The sequence below is a fragment of the Bipolaris victoriae genome (assembly GCF_000527765.1).
Source record: "Bipolaris victoriae FI3 unplaced genomic scaffold scaffold_30, whole genome shotgun sequence".
NCBI classification, from domain to species: Eukaryota; Fungi; Ascomycota; class Dothideomycetes; order Pleosporales; family Pleosporaceae; genus Bipolaris; species Bipolaris victoriae.
In genome coordinates this window covers 164,183-178,179 of record NW_014575362.1, presented here as the reverse complement: position 1 = coordinate 178,179, position 13,997 = coordinate 164,183, and the positions used below count along the sequence as shown (strand labels likewise).

The 13,997-nt window shown below is 49.9% G+C and overlaps 7 protein-coding genes across 7 annotated transcripts; 1 reads left to right on the top strand and 6 right to left on the bottom strand.

Annotated features, from left to right (window-relative positions):
- Window positions 1–177: 177 nt before the first annotated feature.
- Window positions 178–2,643, bottom strand: COCVIDRAFT_95759 (hypothetical protein; the record flags this gene model as incomplete). Its single annotated transcript, XM_014702508.1, has 9 exons — window positions 178–519; window positions 599–1,316; window positions 1,370–1,484; window positions 1,535–1,795; window positions 1,850–1,876; window positions 1,928–2,152; window positions 2,205–2,341; window positions 2,405–2,525; window positions 2,607–2,643. 9 exons carry the CDS (start codon window positions 2,641–2,643, stop codon window positions 178–180), a joined length of 1,983 nt encoding a protein of 660 aa, XP_014557994.1.
- Window positions 2,644–3,863: 1,220 nt separating this feature from the next.
- On the bottom strand, window positions 3,864–4,031 carry COCVIDRAFT_95626 (hypothetical protein; the record flags this gene model as incomplete). The annotated part of the gene is made up of 1 exon (XM_014702507.1): window positions 3,864–4,031. A coding segment is annotated over one exon (168 nt), but the record flags the coding sequence as incomplete, so codon positions are not given.
- Window positions 4,032–4,905: 874 nt separating this feature from the next.
- On the top strand, window positions 4,906–5,857 carry COCVIDRAFT_36625 (hypothetical protein; the record flags this gene model as incomplete). The annotated part of the gene is made up of 2 exons (XM_014702506.1): window positions 4,906–4,986; window positions 5,036–5,857. The coding sequence occupies 2 exons, from the start codon at window positions 4,906–4,908 to the stop codon at window positions 5,855–5,857; spliced, it is 903 nt and encodes a 300-aa protein (XP_014557992.1).
- A 235-nt stretch (window positions 5,858–6,092) lies between these two features.
- On the bottom strand, window positions 6,093–7,217 carry COCVIDRAFT_14872 (hypothetical protein; the record flags this gene model as incomplete). The annotated part of the gene is made up of 1 exon (XM_014702427.1): window positions 6,093–7,217. One exon carries the CDS (start codon window positions 7,215–7,217, stop codon window positions 6,093–6,095), a length of 1,125 nt encoding a protein of 374 aa, XP_014557913.1.
- A 1,537-nt stretch (window positions 7,218–8,754) lies between these two features.
- On the bottom strand, window positions 8,755–9,327 carry COCVIDRAFT_95551 (hypothetical protein; the record flags this gene model as incomplete). Its single annotated transcript, XM_014702505.1, has 1 exon — window positions 8,755–9,327. The coding sequence occupies one exon, from the start codon at window positions 9,325–9,327 to the stop codon at window positions 8,755–8,757; it is 573 nt and encodes a 190-aa protein (XP_014557991.1).
- A 1,066-nt stretch (window positions 9,328–10,393) lies between these two features.
- On the bottom strand, window positions 10,394–11,206 carry COCVIDRAFT_14870 (hypothetical protein; the record flags this gene model as incomplete). Its single annotated transcript, XM_014702426.1, has 1 exon — window positions 10,394–11,206. One exon carries the CDS (start codon window positions 11,204–11,206, stop codon window positions 10,394–10,396), a length of 813 nt encoding a protein of 270 aa, XP_014557912.1.
- Window positions 11,207–11,588: 382 nt separating this feature from the next.
- On the bottom strand, window positions 11,589–13,086 carry COCVIDRAFT_95856 (hypothetical protein; the record flags this gene model as incomplete). The annotated part of the gene is made up of 2 exons (XM_014702504.1): window positions 11,589–12,302; window positions 12,355–13,086. 2 exons carry the CDS (start codon window positions 13,084–13,086, stop codon window positions 11,589–11,591), a joined length of 1,446 nt encoding a protein of 481 aa, XP_014557990.1.
- Between the last annotated feature and the right edge of the window lie 911 nt (window positions 13,087–13,997).

Here is a 13,997-nt window from a genome sequence, read left to right as displayed (position 1 = left end):
ATGGATGCAGTGTTGATGAGATCTTAGTCTTCTTTGTGACTCGTCTTTCTATAGTTCTACGTGATGTTTTGTGGACGCTATGTTCTTCAAGCCAAAATCACTCTGCACAGAAAATGCAACATGGAAAGAAAATACATCCTGTCCTCTCCGCTCCAAATGCAAACAAGTCTATGCACGCTACTGTGTCAAGCTCCTCACCAGTCTCCTACTCTTTGCAAACCTTCCTTCTTCCTTGCTCTCCGTCGCTTCCCTCGTAATAGTAGTACCTTCAGTAACAAAGTCCCTATATCTCTCCTGTTCGTCATCGGTGATAAGGTCATTAGGCAGATTGATGGCACGATCCAGCGCGTATGGCAGTCCCCTGTGTCGTCCACGTATCATCATGGCGCAGATGACTAATTTGCTAAAGAGAGTGAACTGGCCAGATAGTGAACACAGGTTGGTAGGGTAGCCAAGGGAAAGCCCGACGTTTCCGTATGCGGAGACAACTTCGAAAAAGACGGTGAAAACGGTGAAAGCCTGTTCATATATATATGCGATTAGCATGTCTTCTTTCTTCGTGTAGTAGAAGAGCAGCAAAAGAAAAAGATATACCTACCCAATCCTGCTTGCTCATAATTCTGTCGCTTTCAGCAATACAAATACAGAATACACCCAGGAATATATACCACAAGTCGAAACTCAACTGGTTTCGCATGTGATTGATCAGATACGTCTTGCTATCATTATTGTCGTCGAGGCTCTCCTCCTCTGCATAGAGCCCCACAGGACTCTCCTCGTAACTCTCGCTCATACGGATACTGATAGCGATTGGGTAGACGGAAATGTACATCATGACGAGCAAGCTGAACTGGACAGCAGGATTTACGTTGGCAAGGTTGAATGATGCGGTACCCGTGTGACGCGATGATGCGGACTGGAAGAGAGCTGCTAGGATGCGGTGGCCAACAGGGAGGACATTGACTTCAGGATTGTCAAGGTCGAGAACGATAATGAGCAGGGTATCGATGAAGTTCAGGGCGAAGACGATGCCGGCGAGGATCCATGTTGCGGTGCTGGGAAACAGGAGTGTATAGCATCGACGGGGGTGGTCCAGCAGGAAACGCAGAGACTCGCTGTATGACGATTCAGCTGGAGCGATCTTCCACAGGATCCAAATGAGGAGTCGCAAAAGGCATGGGTATAGTGTGTTGCCGGCGAGGGCTAAAAAGGACATGACAAGCATAGGCCAGGCTGCGTCGCGAAAAGAAATCATGCTATCTGGGGTAAGGGTGAGACCTGTGTTGTCTACCATGCTTTGTGCCGAATATATACCCCTGGAGGCCGCTCTTAGACAATATTTCACGGTCAGATTATATCGAATACTTACCACCACGTTATATCTTGGCCCTGGGACACGACGTAGTCTTTGTATTTAGAGGGAGCAAGATGAATCCATGGTATCAAGCACACAGCTCCGAATAGATGCAACCCAAAGAAATATCCTAACATTGTCAGTACGTATTCCGCCGAGGTGTTGCGTTACAAGACCTACCACTGACAATCTTGAGGAGGACTTGCAAAGCACGGTATTCGACGCCACCCAATTCTTCTCGGCTGAGCGATCTCAAATCGATGGATTGCGGTCTTCCCGTATCTCCACTGCGACGAGCACCTGCTGTGCTTCCGAGAACGAAAATTGATGATACGGCGCGGTCTACCGAAGTCGCTTTGCTCATACTCCTTGTCTCAGAGATTCTGCGGCGTAGAGGGTTGATAGATTCTGCAATGGGCTTGATTTGGTCATCTTCTTCATCTGTTATGCTGATGTTAGGTAGATTCTAGTTCAAAGACCACTAGAGACGCTTACCATCCGATGTAGGAGATATAGGTTGACCTGTCTTCTCGTCAGCAACACAGCGGAGGCGATGATATGCGTTCTAGGTACCATTGTCGTCTTCGCGAGGCCCGGCTACACGTAGTGCACCCTTCTCGTTCACAGTATGGCGGGGGTCGGGAGCGAATGTAATTCGAGCAGTGTTTGGAGCTTCATCTTTTTCCTGCTCACTAGTGAGGCCTTTCTCAGGGTCTCTCGCTTCGGCGGCATTGGCAATGATCTGTATCCGCGGGTCGACTGCGTTGCCAGAACTTCTGGGTCTTACTTTTGCTGCAGCTGTACACGTATTAAACCTAGAATTAAGAAGTGTCGCGGGGTTCTGACTTACGGATATCTTTGAGTTTCTGGTGAAACCACCGTAGTCTCACAACAACTACGATGATATTGATAAAGCCCAGATTTGTTATGATGGGTGTGAAGTAGTACCAGACCTGTTGGTACGTCTTGAGAGCTTTGACATCGACACTAAAACTCATCAGCATCTGACGATTCGTCAAGGCGCACTTGTCTATGTAAGATGGAACGTACGGGTTCAATCCAGTGGAAGTCGAAGCGCTAACTCCAAAGAAGTATGAGTCTATAGCTCTAAGGTTCCCGTAGGGATAGACAACAACCAGGGATGAGATTCCGACAATGAGAATGTACGCATCTGCATCATGTCAGAAAACGGCAATCTCGGATCCCTTGAGCTGGGAATTTCGGCACGTTGGCTCCCTGTAGGCAAACTTACAGTGTAGTGTAATGAAATTGATTGGCGGCTTCCACATCGTAGATGATACGCCTTGCAGTTAGGCGTTGCAGTATATTGCGCAGGAGTTGAGGGAATTTCGGCACACTACCGCAGTAGTGCGTACCCGTAGCAACAGCGATACTAGGTTCTAGGATTTACCGATGGGTTTTATAGGTTTCGTGCTACCCAGCCAGTTCAGTAGGACTTTCAGTTCAAAACGAAACAAACAAATCAGAAGGTCTACCGTAGACGTTGAAAAAAGAGGAAAGGCAAAAGAGCACAAGCAAGTGGGTAGAACTCTAGGGTAGTCTGCCAGGCTGGGAAATTGCCCAGACAGTACCAAAAAGTTCGGGGGTGCTTGTGTATGAGGGATTTGTTCGAACTGATCAGCAAACATCAGACTAGTAGCCTTCTCTTCATACTCCGCCACAGCCGCGCGAGCGGGTCTTTGCTTGTCTGCAACAGCCTTCCCACTCGCACATGAGTGCCAACCGCCAAGAATAAAGAGTGAGAAATAATTCGCGCATCGGAGCTGGTGGTGACGCTGGCAACAGCTCGATCATCCATGCTCACAAGCCGTGAGCCTTTAGGCGCGGACCAGGGCACGCCCTCCTACCGACTCACGCAATTAAAATTAATGATTGGGTGGCAGCAAGATTGAGGTTCCGCGCGCGGGGAGGTCATGCATATTCACACGGTGACATTGTGGGGTTGGCTGTACCGTAGCTACGGTCCCGTGTAGTCTGCATAGTGGTTTGAGATGGCAGAGATCGCGGTACCTTCGTTCCATACAGTGCGAATTTGGCACATTGCCATCGGCGTGCGCATTGTTGATGTTTGAATGCCAACATGCTAAGAGCCATGCCAGTCTAATCGCAAAACACCCCAGAGGAAGGCCAAGTGCAGCGGTTCCTTTGTCACCAGAAGAGCTCAACGGGAAGAGGGGACCCTTGCTTATTCGAATTCGTCGAGGTGCGGCGCCAAGAGTGTGATGCAGCGCCTCCTAATCTTTTCCTTCTGCTCGCCTCGTACTCGCGTACCTTCGGAGCATCATAAGATGGGAGAAGCGCTGTGGACGTATTTGCCGAAAGCGGTGTCGTCGAGCTAACAGGACAAACAGGTATCGGGGATGGCCGTGGTGGGCGGAAATTCGCGCATCTGCTTACACTGCCTCCCCCACCAAGTTGGTTACATATAACATAGTAGCTACGTAAGAGCCGCAGGTGTCTCCGGCGGTGTGGGACCAATTCTGGCTTCTTACCTTGTCACATCGTCATTGAGCCAGCTGGTTATATACGCCATAAAGAACATTTGTTTTGCTGAAGAGATACCAGGCCGCAAACGCTTTCCACCAAGGGTGAGCTGATGAGATCTGGGTCGAGGTTGGAATATTTTGTGATTTCCCATGTATTTAGGTATTAAGTGTTAATGCAGGTCAGCGCACCTAGAATGACTGTAGCCCGCTATTACGCTATCATCTATCTAATTCCCGCGCTCTGCGTTCTCCAAATCATTCGGGCCTCTAGCGCGCCACTGACGTAGCAGGGTACAGGTGGGGGTGCATGTATGTATGCTTGTTAACTGTGAGCTCTTTACTCTAGTTTGAAAATAAGGCCGTCGTCTGAAAAGAACAAGCATTTAATCGAAATCCCCTGCATTGGCGCCCGAAGTTCAGTTAAAAAGATGGGCTTCAGATCCACGGCGTACCAGGTAGGCCCTCTGCCATTCCGGTACCCATTTACAAATGCCTCATGATAAAGTGCCATTGAGAGTAAGAAAATTACGTTAGAGAAAGCTCCTCACAATAATAATTTTCATTTACACTTGCTGATCGGCTCTCAATCAAGGACCCAAAAATCTAACGATAATGGTAAGCAGACGGGAAAGGCCTTGGTGCTATGACCTTTTTAATACCGGAGGCACAGCCTCCAAGGTATTGCCCCAGGCCACAAACTCAACCTGGTCAACACCAAGCCATCAATGGGCAGCTTGAGTATCACGTATCACAAGATTTCGAATGATGCTCATTTCAGCTCAATTCGAAAACAAATCATGTGTGCATAATGGGATATACGAATAGCAAATTGATTACCAAGGTTTAGTGGAGATAAAAGGTTATTTTCATACTGGCATAACCGCCGGTACAATATCAAAATAGTCACAATATTTTGTATTAAAGACAAGCCTTCAAGCTAAGCTCCATTGTACCCCAGATTGCTTACAAATCATACACCATCCTCCCCCACCTTGCATCCAAACTACTTTCTCTGATTCAAGCCCAATCAATCCAATCATCGCTATGCCTACCTTCAAAGCCAACGATGGAATCACACTTGCCTACGAAACACACGGATCTGACAAAAACACCCCTCTGATTCTAGTAAGCACCCAACCTCCACCCCGCTCATCCACCTGACCACGTCTACCAGCTCCATGGCTTCACAGGCTCTGGGGCCGTCTTCAAGCGCAACATCACCGCCCTCTCGCAGCACCACTATGTCATAATCCCCAATCTCCGGGGCCATGGCAGCTCCGACAAACCCAAAGCCGGCTACCACGTCTCGCGCCTAGCCATGGACCTCAAAAACCTACTCGACCACTTCAATCTCAGCAATGCCGCTGTGAAAGCCATTGGCACAAGTCTCGGCGCAGCGATCCTCTGGTCCTACACCGAACTCTTCACTACATCCCCCTTTTCCCACATGATCTTCGTGGATCAAGCCCCCTTGCAGAATTACCTCGACGACTGGGGCCCATCGTTTGGAAACCGCGGATGTAACTCCCCAGATGCCCTTTTAGCGATGCAGAAATCGTTGATTCACGAGCCGGAAAAGGCGCATGTGGGGACGATTGCCGCCTGTCTGGGGTATAGATCGCACCCGCGGTCTGGGGATCCAACGCCAGAGTCGCAGGTTTGGAAGGAGGATGAAGAGTTCTTTTTGGGAGAGGCGATGAAGGGAGACGGGTGGTGGTATGGCAAGTTGATGGCGGATCATACGGCGAATGATTGGCGGTATTCGATTGCGCAGAATTTTGGACCGGGGAGTAAGAGTGCGACGCGGGTGCTGGTGGTTGCGAGTAGTAGGAGTGGATGTTTCCCGGCTGATGGTCCATTGAAGGTTGTTGAGCTGATCAATGGAGGGAAGGATGAGGGTTTTGCGAAGGGAGTGACGGTGGAATGGGGTGGGCACTGGTGTTACTGGGAGAAGCCTGAGCTGTTCAACGAGCTTGTGCTTGAATTTTTGCAGTAGATAGTATGTCACATATCGAGACAAAGTTGCAGGCAAGGAATGCATTGATAATGAACATCAAGTCTATTGTGATATGTCCAAGTCCAAAAGTCCTAGCCATTTCACAGCAACTACAATTCCTAGTCCCGCGATAACTGCGAATGATATTAACTTAATAATGCCGTCAACTTGCAACCAAAGCAGCAAAGTCTTCAATACCCCATCGCACTCCCCATGTCGCACCACTCCCCTCCATCTATTCCCCCTCTAGCCACTCCCCCGCCATCTTCGCTATATTATGTGCCTGCTCCTTAAACCCCAAAATGCCCCCGAGCAACAAAATATCATGCGGCACATTCTCCTCCGAATCCAGCACAATCTCATTCCCCTCTTCCCTCATCTTGCCCGCCCACTCCACCACATCAAAAAACAATAACTCGCTGCCCCCAATACTTACCCACATGGGTACTGGAGTGCGGAACATGCTGTACTTGGGCGAGACATACGGCGAAGACAAGACTTTCTCGCCTGCAAGACCAGCATACGCGCTTGTGCCCCATTTGGTGAAGGGCGGGGATAGGTAGTCGGTCTTGTAGTTTCTGTTGTCGTGGACGTAGGAGCAGGATGTGTCTGAGGGGTCGACCCAGGGGGACCAGAGAAGCGCGGCAGAAGGGTTGGGGAGATCGAGTTCAGCGCCGTACTCGGTTATGTAGCGGAGGAGGGCGATGGTGAGGTTGCCGCCTGCTGAGTCGCCAGAAATGATGATGTTCTTTGGGGGGATCTTGAGGTCGTTGAGGAGGTAGAGGTACGAGGTTAGGACGTCTTGGAGTGCGGCTGGGAAGGGGTTTGATGTCGGTGAGGCAGGCAGGGTGGAGAGTCGGTATTGTGGGCAGAGGATGTGTGTTGCCGGTGAGTGTTTGAGTAACAGTTTTGCCATGAAGCCGCTTGCCTGGGTCCTTCCGTCGCCGTGGACGAATGCGCCTCCATGGGTGTGCAGGATGACCTTTGTTCTGCTCTTATCGCTACCGGCTGTCAATGGCGCTGGGTACCATGTTGCGCCGATCTCCACGGGCACAACATCTTTGTTGCTCCTTAGCGGTCCTTTGTAAGCATCAGAATTGGCGGGTTTGACAAGAATAAATCGCTCCTTTTCTGCTCCTGGTGTGAGGGGAAGTGGTGTTCCAACTTGCAGTTTTGCGATGTGCCATAGAACCGAGGAGAAGACGCGCGTGCTGATGGCCTGGCGAAAAGTCCATTTAGGGTTCTGGCGACCAAATCCGAGTAGAAAAGTAACGAGATACACTGGAAAGCGGGAAATCTCGAAGCCAATGGCGCAGATTGCGTATACACCCTTCAGGGGCTGTCGCGTGAAGTCTACCATGGCGGATCGCCGTGCCTGGGGGCACTCTTGAACTCCTGAATACTAGAGATTGACGCAGAGCGACTCTGCAAATCTTCAACTGTCCGTTAGGACGGAAATAAAGAACAGAGAAGCGCAGTCCAAGGGCTGGCCGGAGAGTGCTGTAGGATGACAGCTTGTTCGTTGGGAATATCTGCCTTGAGGGGCCAGGACTAGTGCGGGGGACAGTGAGATACCGTCATATGTCCGTGCATGTACCGCGGTACTTTGTCACATGATTACCATCACAATGTCGTGCTGCATCAAAACTACAGCACGGATAGGAGGATCTCTAAGTTTGCGTTGTTCTGGTGGATTTGTAGGGTTGGATCATGGATTGATCTTCAATCGGAGCAATATCCTGACGGCTGTGCAAAAGGTAAGGCCGAGTCGATCTTCATCCAGGTACACATCGCCTCGGCGCAGATGGATGTGCATTGCTGCTGTCGCTAATCTTTCAGTGCAACCTTGAATATTCTGATATGAATTAGGTTGGAGAATCACGCGCAGTATGTGTTTAGGAGAAGCAAACAATTGACCTTGTTGCAGCCAAAGCTGTATGTCACGATCCGTCCTAGCGGTGTTCAATGCAAGAGGAAATGCGATGTGATTGCAAGTCGCAACGATTTCAAGATGGCAGAAATATCCCTGTTTGGATATCTCTCTATCGTGCAACTTATAGGCTGGAAGTAGAGTATTGACATAGTACCGCTGCGAGGTAGCAGCGGTTGGTTGGTGTCGCTCGCCCCACTAGCCAGCGACGGCTGTTAATTGGTGTCGCTCCCCCCACCTGATCAGCCACAGAATCTAGCTACTATAGTCGGGATGTGGGGTAAGCGACATCAATCGACAGCCGTCGCTGAGCAAGGGGAGTGAGCGACACCAATCAGCAGCGTATCGCTCGCCAGGGGGCAGGCGACACTCATCAACAGTTGCTGGTCAGCCACAGCCAGGTATACGATATTCCAGGGAGCAGCATAAGCGCGGCACCAACCGCTTCACGCGCCACAACACACAGCGGTCGTAACTTCAAGCAGCCGTCGATAGCAATTGGACAGCGTAAGCATACACACCAATGGCTATGTCACACATTTGAATCAACTGAAAGATTGTGGGTCAAAACCAAGATCCTTCTATCCAATGCGACATTGACCACATAGCAGGTATCTAAACGCCGACACAATAGTCCAGGAGAAGAAATGGATATGTGATTTCCAAACCCCTAAATTTTAAGCTATCAATACAGATTTAAGTCTTCTCATGCATCACACAAAACTCGGATTTCGTCCCCAAAAGAAGAGTTTAGCGCGCGATCACGGTGCTCAGTCGCATCATATACAAAAGCGCGTACGTCGCACTATTATTGACAAGTCCTCAGCTTCGTGTACCCTAATCCCCAAAGAGCCGACCTCTAAGCTCTATATCATGGCACACCCTCTACTGACATAAATACACAGTAACCCGCGGTACATACATACACCCCCAAAACGCCCCCTCATCGCAACCCCAACCTAACCCTCTACAGCTTGGCCGGCAACTTCCCATTCTTCTGCGCCGTATACGTAGCAATCAGGTCCATCAATTGCGGACTCAGCACATCATACGACTGCAGCCCTACGCTCCTAAACTTCTCCCTCACAGCATCCATCTGCGCCGGATTGAACCCTTGCTCAATGATACTGCTTACAAACGCCGCAAACTGCGGTTCCTGCCAGCCGTTCGTGTTGCTCAGCTCCGTGTGCACAAAGTCGAGGCCCTTGAATGGATGGTCGACCACAATGCGGCCGAAGAGGTGGACACCGCACTCCTTGCATGCGTTACGCTGGATGGCGGCTGATTCGTCGATAATGTGCAGTTTATGGCCGTTGGCGGTGACGGAGACGTTTTCTTTAGGCACGACGCCGACGACAGAGAAGAGGGCGCCCTTTGGTTTCCAGCATTTCGAGCAGCCGCATGCGTGGTTGTGCGCGACGTTGCTCGAGAGCGTGACTTCAACTTTATCCGACGGACAGTGGCAGTAGAGTTTGCCGCCAGGGAAGTTGGGGTTGCCCTTTTTGATGCCGTTGTCTATTGCTGGGTGGATACTGGGCATCTTGAATTAATCTTTTTCTTTAAGCAAAAAAAAGAGGATTGATATTGAGGTACGAAATGTAGACTTTTTGGAGTTTGCGATTGACTTGTAGTACGAGACTGACTTGCAAAGGAATAAAAGGTAAAGAGGTACACTCTACCGGAACTATATAGCAGCCTTCCCCATTTTTCCCGACATCTGGACTGCACGGCACCCCCCTCATCGGACTATCAGGCCATTTTCGACATGAATTACGATGCGAATGGCGCAATTGTCTGGCTTCTTGACTTTATTGTGGACTGTTTGTATGCGGAACCGCATAAGGTTTCCACTTTAGGTCACTCGGACCTTCCCCGCTTCATTGCACGAACCGCACTTTTCAATTGCAATCAGGCTTGGCCTGTGCAATCGATTCGCCACAGAAAACAGCGACTCGCGAACACCTTTTCCCTTTAATACTCTTGTCGCTATCGCGATATCCTCTTACCAGCGAAAGATTTGGAATTCGAAGCGTCGAGTTGCGCTGCGATGCGATGTTACGTTGGATGGTGGCGGGGATGTACCGGTAGTAACGTTCGTGTACGTACGCAAGTACCTGGTACCCGGCCGAATCGGACACTCTTTTTCTCTCCAATCTTGATCGCAAGCATAATCCCCCCAAACGTACCCCAAGAATCTTGCTATCCCATTTATCCAGAACGAGTCCAGATGACGGTCCAAAAGCTTTCCCACCACGTGCGGATCCGAAACAATACGACCTCATCATGCACGTCAGCGCGCAGCCAAGATTACCATCTCGAAATACATTGGACTTGGAGACTTATTCCGCGAGCAAGGGGGGAGCACTAAGCCCTGTTATTTCAGATACTTCCTTGCTAAATCACAGAATCAATCGTAGATCCGCGTTCTGCATGGTATAGTATTTCCTGGGGTGAATTTTCCCCCATATCATCCTGATTAGTGAACTCAGCCGACCCACAACATGCAGCATCCTCATCCAGACATCCAGCGTCCATCATGTAAAAGAAAAAATGTTTATCTTTTTTAGTCCCCGAAACCTCTAAATCAGCCCTCTATTGCTAATTCATTACTCCCTTTCTGGCTTTCCCCCCCTTCCCCCCAGCGACCCAAGCACCACCCTCTCCCTCCGCCACCCCCACACCAACCCATTATACCGCGCCAGCAACGCCCTCTGCACCGCCTCTTCGTACTTTTCCCTAATCTCACAAAGCGCTATTTCTTTATCTAAAGTCAACATCATTTCCTCCATCTCTTCTCCTTGCAAGTTCTCAACCGCAGGATTCCATGCAGGGTCTGCGTGGATAGAGTCGCGGGCGGCGGGTATGGCTGGTGTGACGGGGACATCAAAGCGATATTTCTGGCGCAACGCTTGCTTTGGGGATAGAGAGCAGCGGGGGAGTGTGGGCGAGGAGAGGGGTGGGGTGAGTGCTGGGGGTGTCCAGGTGGTGCGTTGGCCGCATTCGAATTGTGAGGAGGGTTGTGAATGGGAGGGTGGCGGCGAAAGGGGTGAGAGTAAAGGATGTGCTGTATTAATGTTACCCAGGGGTGTATGAGATTGCGGTGGTGGGGTTCGAGTTCGTTGGAGCGGAGCTGATGGAAGTAAAGTACAGCCGTTTCTTTGGAGAGAAGGGTTGTTGGTTTCGATTATGCCAGAGGCTGAGGCTTCGGAAAGGATATCGCGGGCTGGCTTTTCCCAGCTATCAGGCGGTGTCTGGTGTCGTGTTATCGCTTTGAGAGTCAGGCTTTCGTATGTTGCGGTTGTCCCAAAGAGACTTTCGGTGATGGCCCTGCTGACTTGGGTACGATGCTCTTGGGACCCGAAGAAATTCGGACAAGATGCATCGTTGATGGCGGTGAATGAAAGGGATGTGGGTGCCATGTCTCGAGCAGGGCGTCTGCTATGTCGCTGCTCCTTCACTCGAAGATCGTTCAAAACTAGTTCAGTTGGATACAGCGGATATTCCGAGTCGGTTATGATGGGTGGATTGATTGTACAGTAGCATATTAGGACATCCGATGCGTGATCGGGGTAGAGTTCCGTCTACGATTCCCAAGTAAACAAAGAAAGACTCGAGTTGTTTGTTATGGACAAAGACACCATGTTTGTGATAAAGAGCTCATTATTGCCCCCTCCAATGATCCAAGGACAAAGTTTTATGGAATGATTAGCATTCGATCTATTTCCTTTGTGGTACACGGGTGCCCGCCTCGATCTCTGGAGCGGTTCTCCACGCCTTCAGGTGGAGCTGGCAAGACTCAGCTCACAAGCGTTCCAAGGTCGACGCAAGCCCCTGAATTTGGCTTGCCCATCTGCCCAACATCATCTTCCCTTCCATTTTTATTTCCGGCGTTGGACCGCAATAAACCACAATCAACACAGGAGCGACGCTGCGTAAAAGGTCGAACCCAGGCGTTTTTGCGCGTTCAACCTCGGCTGCAGTCTGCAGTATGGCTCGGGAATAGTTATACGCTTCGGAATAATAGTGTCCTATGCTATGCTCGGATGGTGTCAACGGAGTACTGGATTCAGTGTGGATCTTGTACATGAGCATATTGAGCAAGACTCTATCTGCCATGTAGTTTGAACTGATCAGTGCCCTGACTGGGTCGGTCTTTCCTATTTTTGGATATTTCTGTTTTGGAGATTGCGAGGAAGACTCTGGGGTCTGGGTGTTTTCAGGGTTGGTGAATTGCTTCGTTAAATGAGGGTACTTTTTGGCCCAGCCGTCGAGATCTTTGAGCAATTTAGATATGAGTTCCTGAGCAGGTATCACATCAACATTGGGCGGTACGGTCATCTCAAAAATAGTACGCAAAGATCCTGGAATCTCTAGATAGGCTGTACAGTAAGGTATCATAAGGTTGATACCGGCGAGATCCTGGTGTGGGTCGCTGGGCATATCGACGAATGGTATTGTCATCCAATCTTGGGAGCAAAATGTCGATTTCTTGTTAAAAACGATTGACCTGTGAGCCTAGGAGCCGTCAGCGTGGTACCATTGAGAATGCGGAATGTCGCAAACACACCTCTTGGCCGCGGATGGCTTTGAAGAGTGGCCAGATTACGCCAGATCTACAGTTGGCTGGGCCTCGCATCTTCATGATCTCTCCTGCTGCATCCAAGTGTGCGAGTAAGCCAGCAGACGTTGCGCCAACGTAGAGCTCATATAGCGCAAGGATAAGCGGTACCAGAACTTCTCCTTCATCTGGGATATTGTTCTTTTTCATTTTTGCTATCGAGTTTCGCTGCACACTCAATGCAACAGTGTACCATCTCCAGGAGTCGATGAGTATACTTGAGTCATGATGGTACTTGCCGTAAAATGCCATCGACATTGCACGAAGTGATAGTCTGACAGCGGGCTTGGAGGCGCTACTAAATATTTCTGGCAAGTGAGCAAGCCACTGGATTTCAGGCGCATAGGCGTTTTTAACATGATTGAGCTCTACATAATGGGTAAGGAAGGCATTGTCCAATGTTGATGACAAGGCTTTCGAAGGTTGGTTGAAGGTAGGAGGTCTGTAGTGGTAGCGGATGGCTATCGTGGCCCTCTCCACCTGTTCAGCATGTCGACTGTTGGTAGGAAACATGGGGTTCTGAAGAGGCATGTCTAACGGGGTAGCAGGCTTTTTTGATGCGATAGATACCGCATGATGTGAAGGCTTCGTGGCAGGAGTCTCGCTAGTTGAGGCTGAAGCTGATGCCCTCACTATTTCTTTCTTTTTTCGTCCTTTTGGTTTCCCCACACGCTCAGTCATGTCAATGACGATGGAGCCCTGCAACGGCCCCGAGCATTTGATTCCCAGGCGGCGGCACTGGTTGCATATCTCTGGCGTCTCATCACACTGTAGAGAAAAGGGTCAATGGTTGTACCGGATATGTGACATACGGTAAACGAACCTTGACGCGTCTCGTGCGGCATTGGGAACAAGCGCGGCTGCGCTGAGATTTAGGGGGCATCTGACCTGTGTCTCCAACGGCAATACAAATGAGTGGAATACTGTGTAAGAAGTGTTCTAGCGATGTAGTTGGCACAGTGCTGTAGGAACGTAAGAGTATTTGAGACCAAAGTATTGGCTAGTGTTGGTATTGATCATCGTCAGGGATTGTCCGACAAGAAACGCATTTCTTCTGTGAAAGGTTAGGTTGCCGCCCGGACAGGCGTGACACACCGATGGATGCCTTTGCCGAAAAAGTTTGGCTGATTACGGCGGACCACCGTGCGGCCGAACCGTGATACAGACAGATCTGGCGGCATTGCCCTCATGATATTATCTTAGTCATGCATACGACCACACAATCACGGCATCGTGATCCCGCACTTTCCGACAATCTGCATCTCGGGTGGAAAGCGGAAGAACATGCGCATAGCCAACTGTGTGAACAAAGCCAGCCCCTTACATGCAGGGCCTGATGGATCTAGTTGATTGCTGAAACAGACTACGCCACCCTAATATTGACACCTAAAATCGAAGAGCATGCATCTGACAGCGCCGCCTCGTTTCATAACAGTGGAGGCCTGGGGAACACTTGGTGAATTCAACGGCTGTATGCACCCATTGCTTCTTGTCCTCTTGACATTCAAAAAAAATTAGTCGTATTCCTCGATACGGGGTTGTACGTTTTCTGCTGGGATGACGAAACTAGCCACCAATCGCTTGCAAATGCC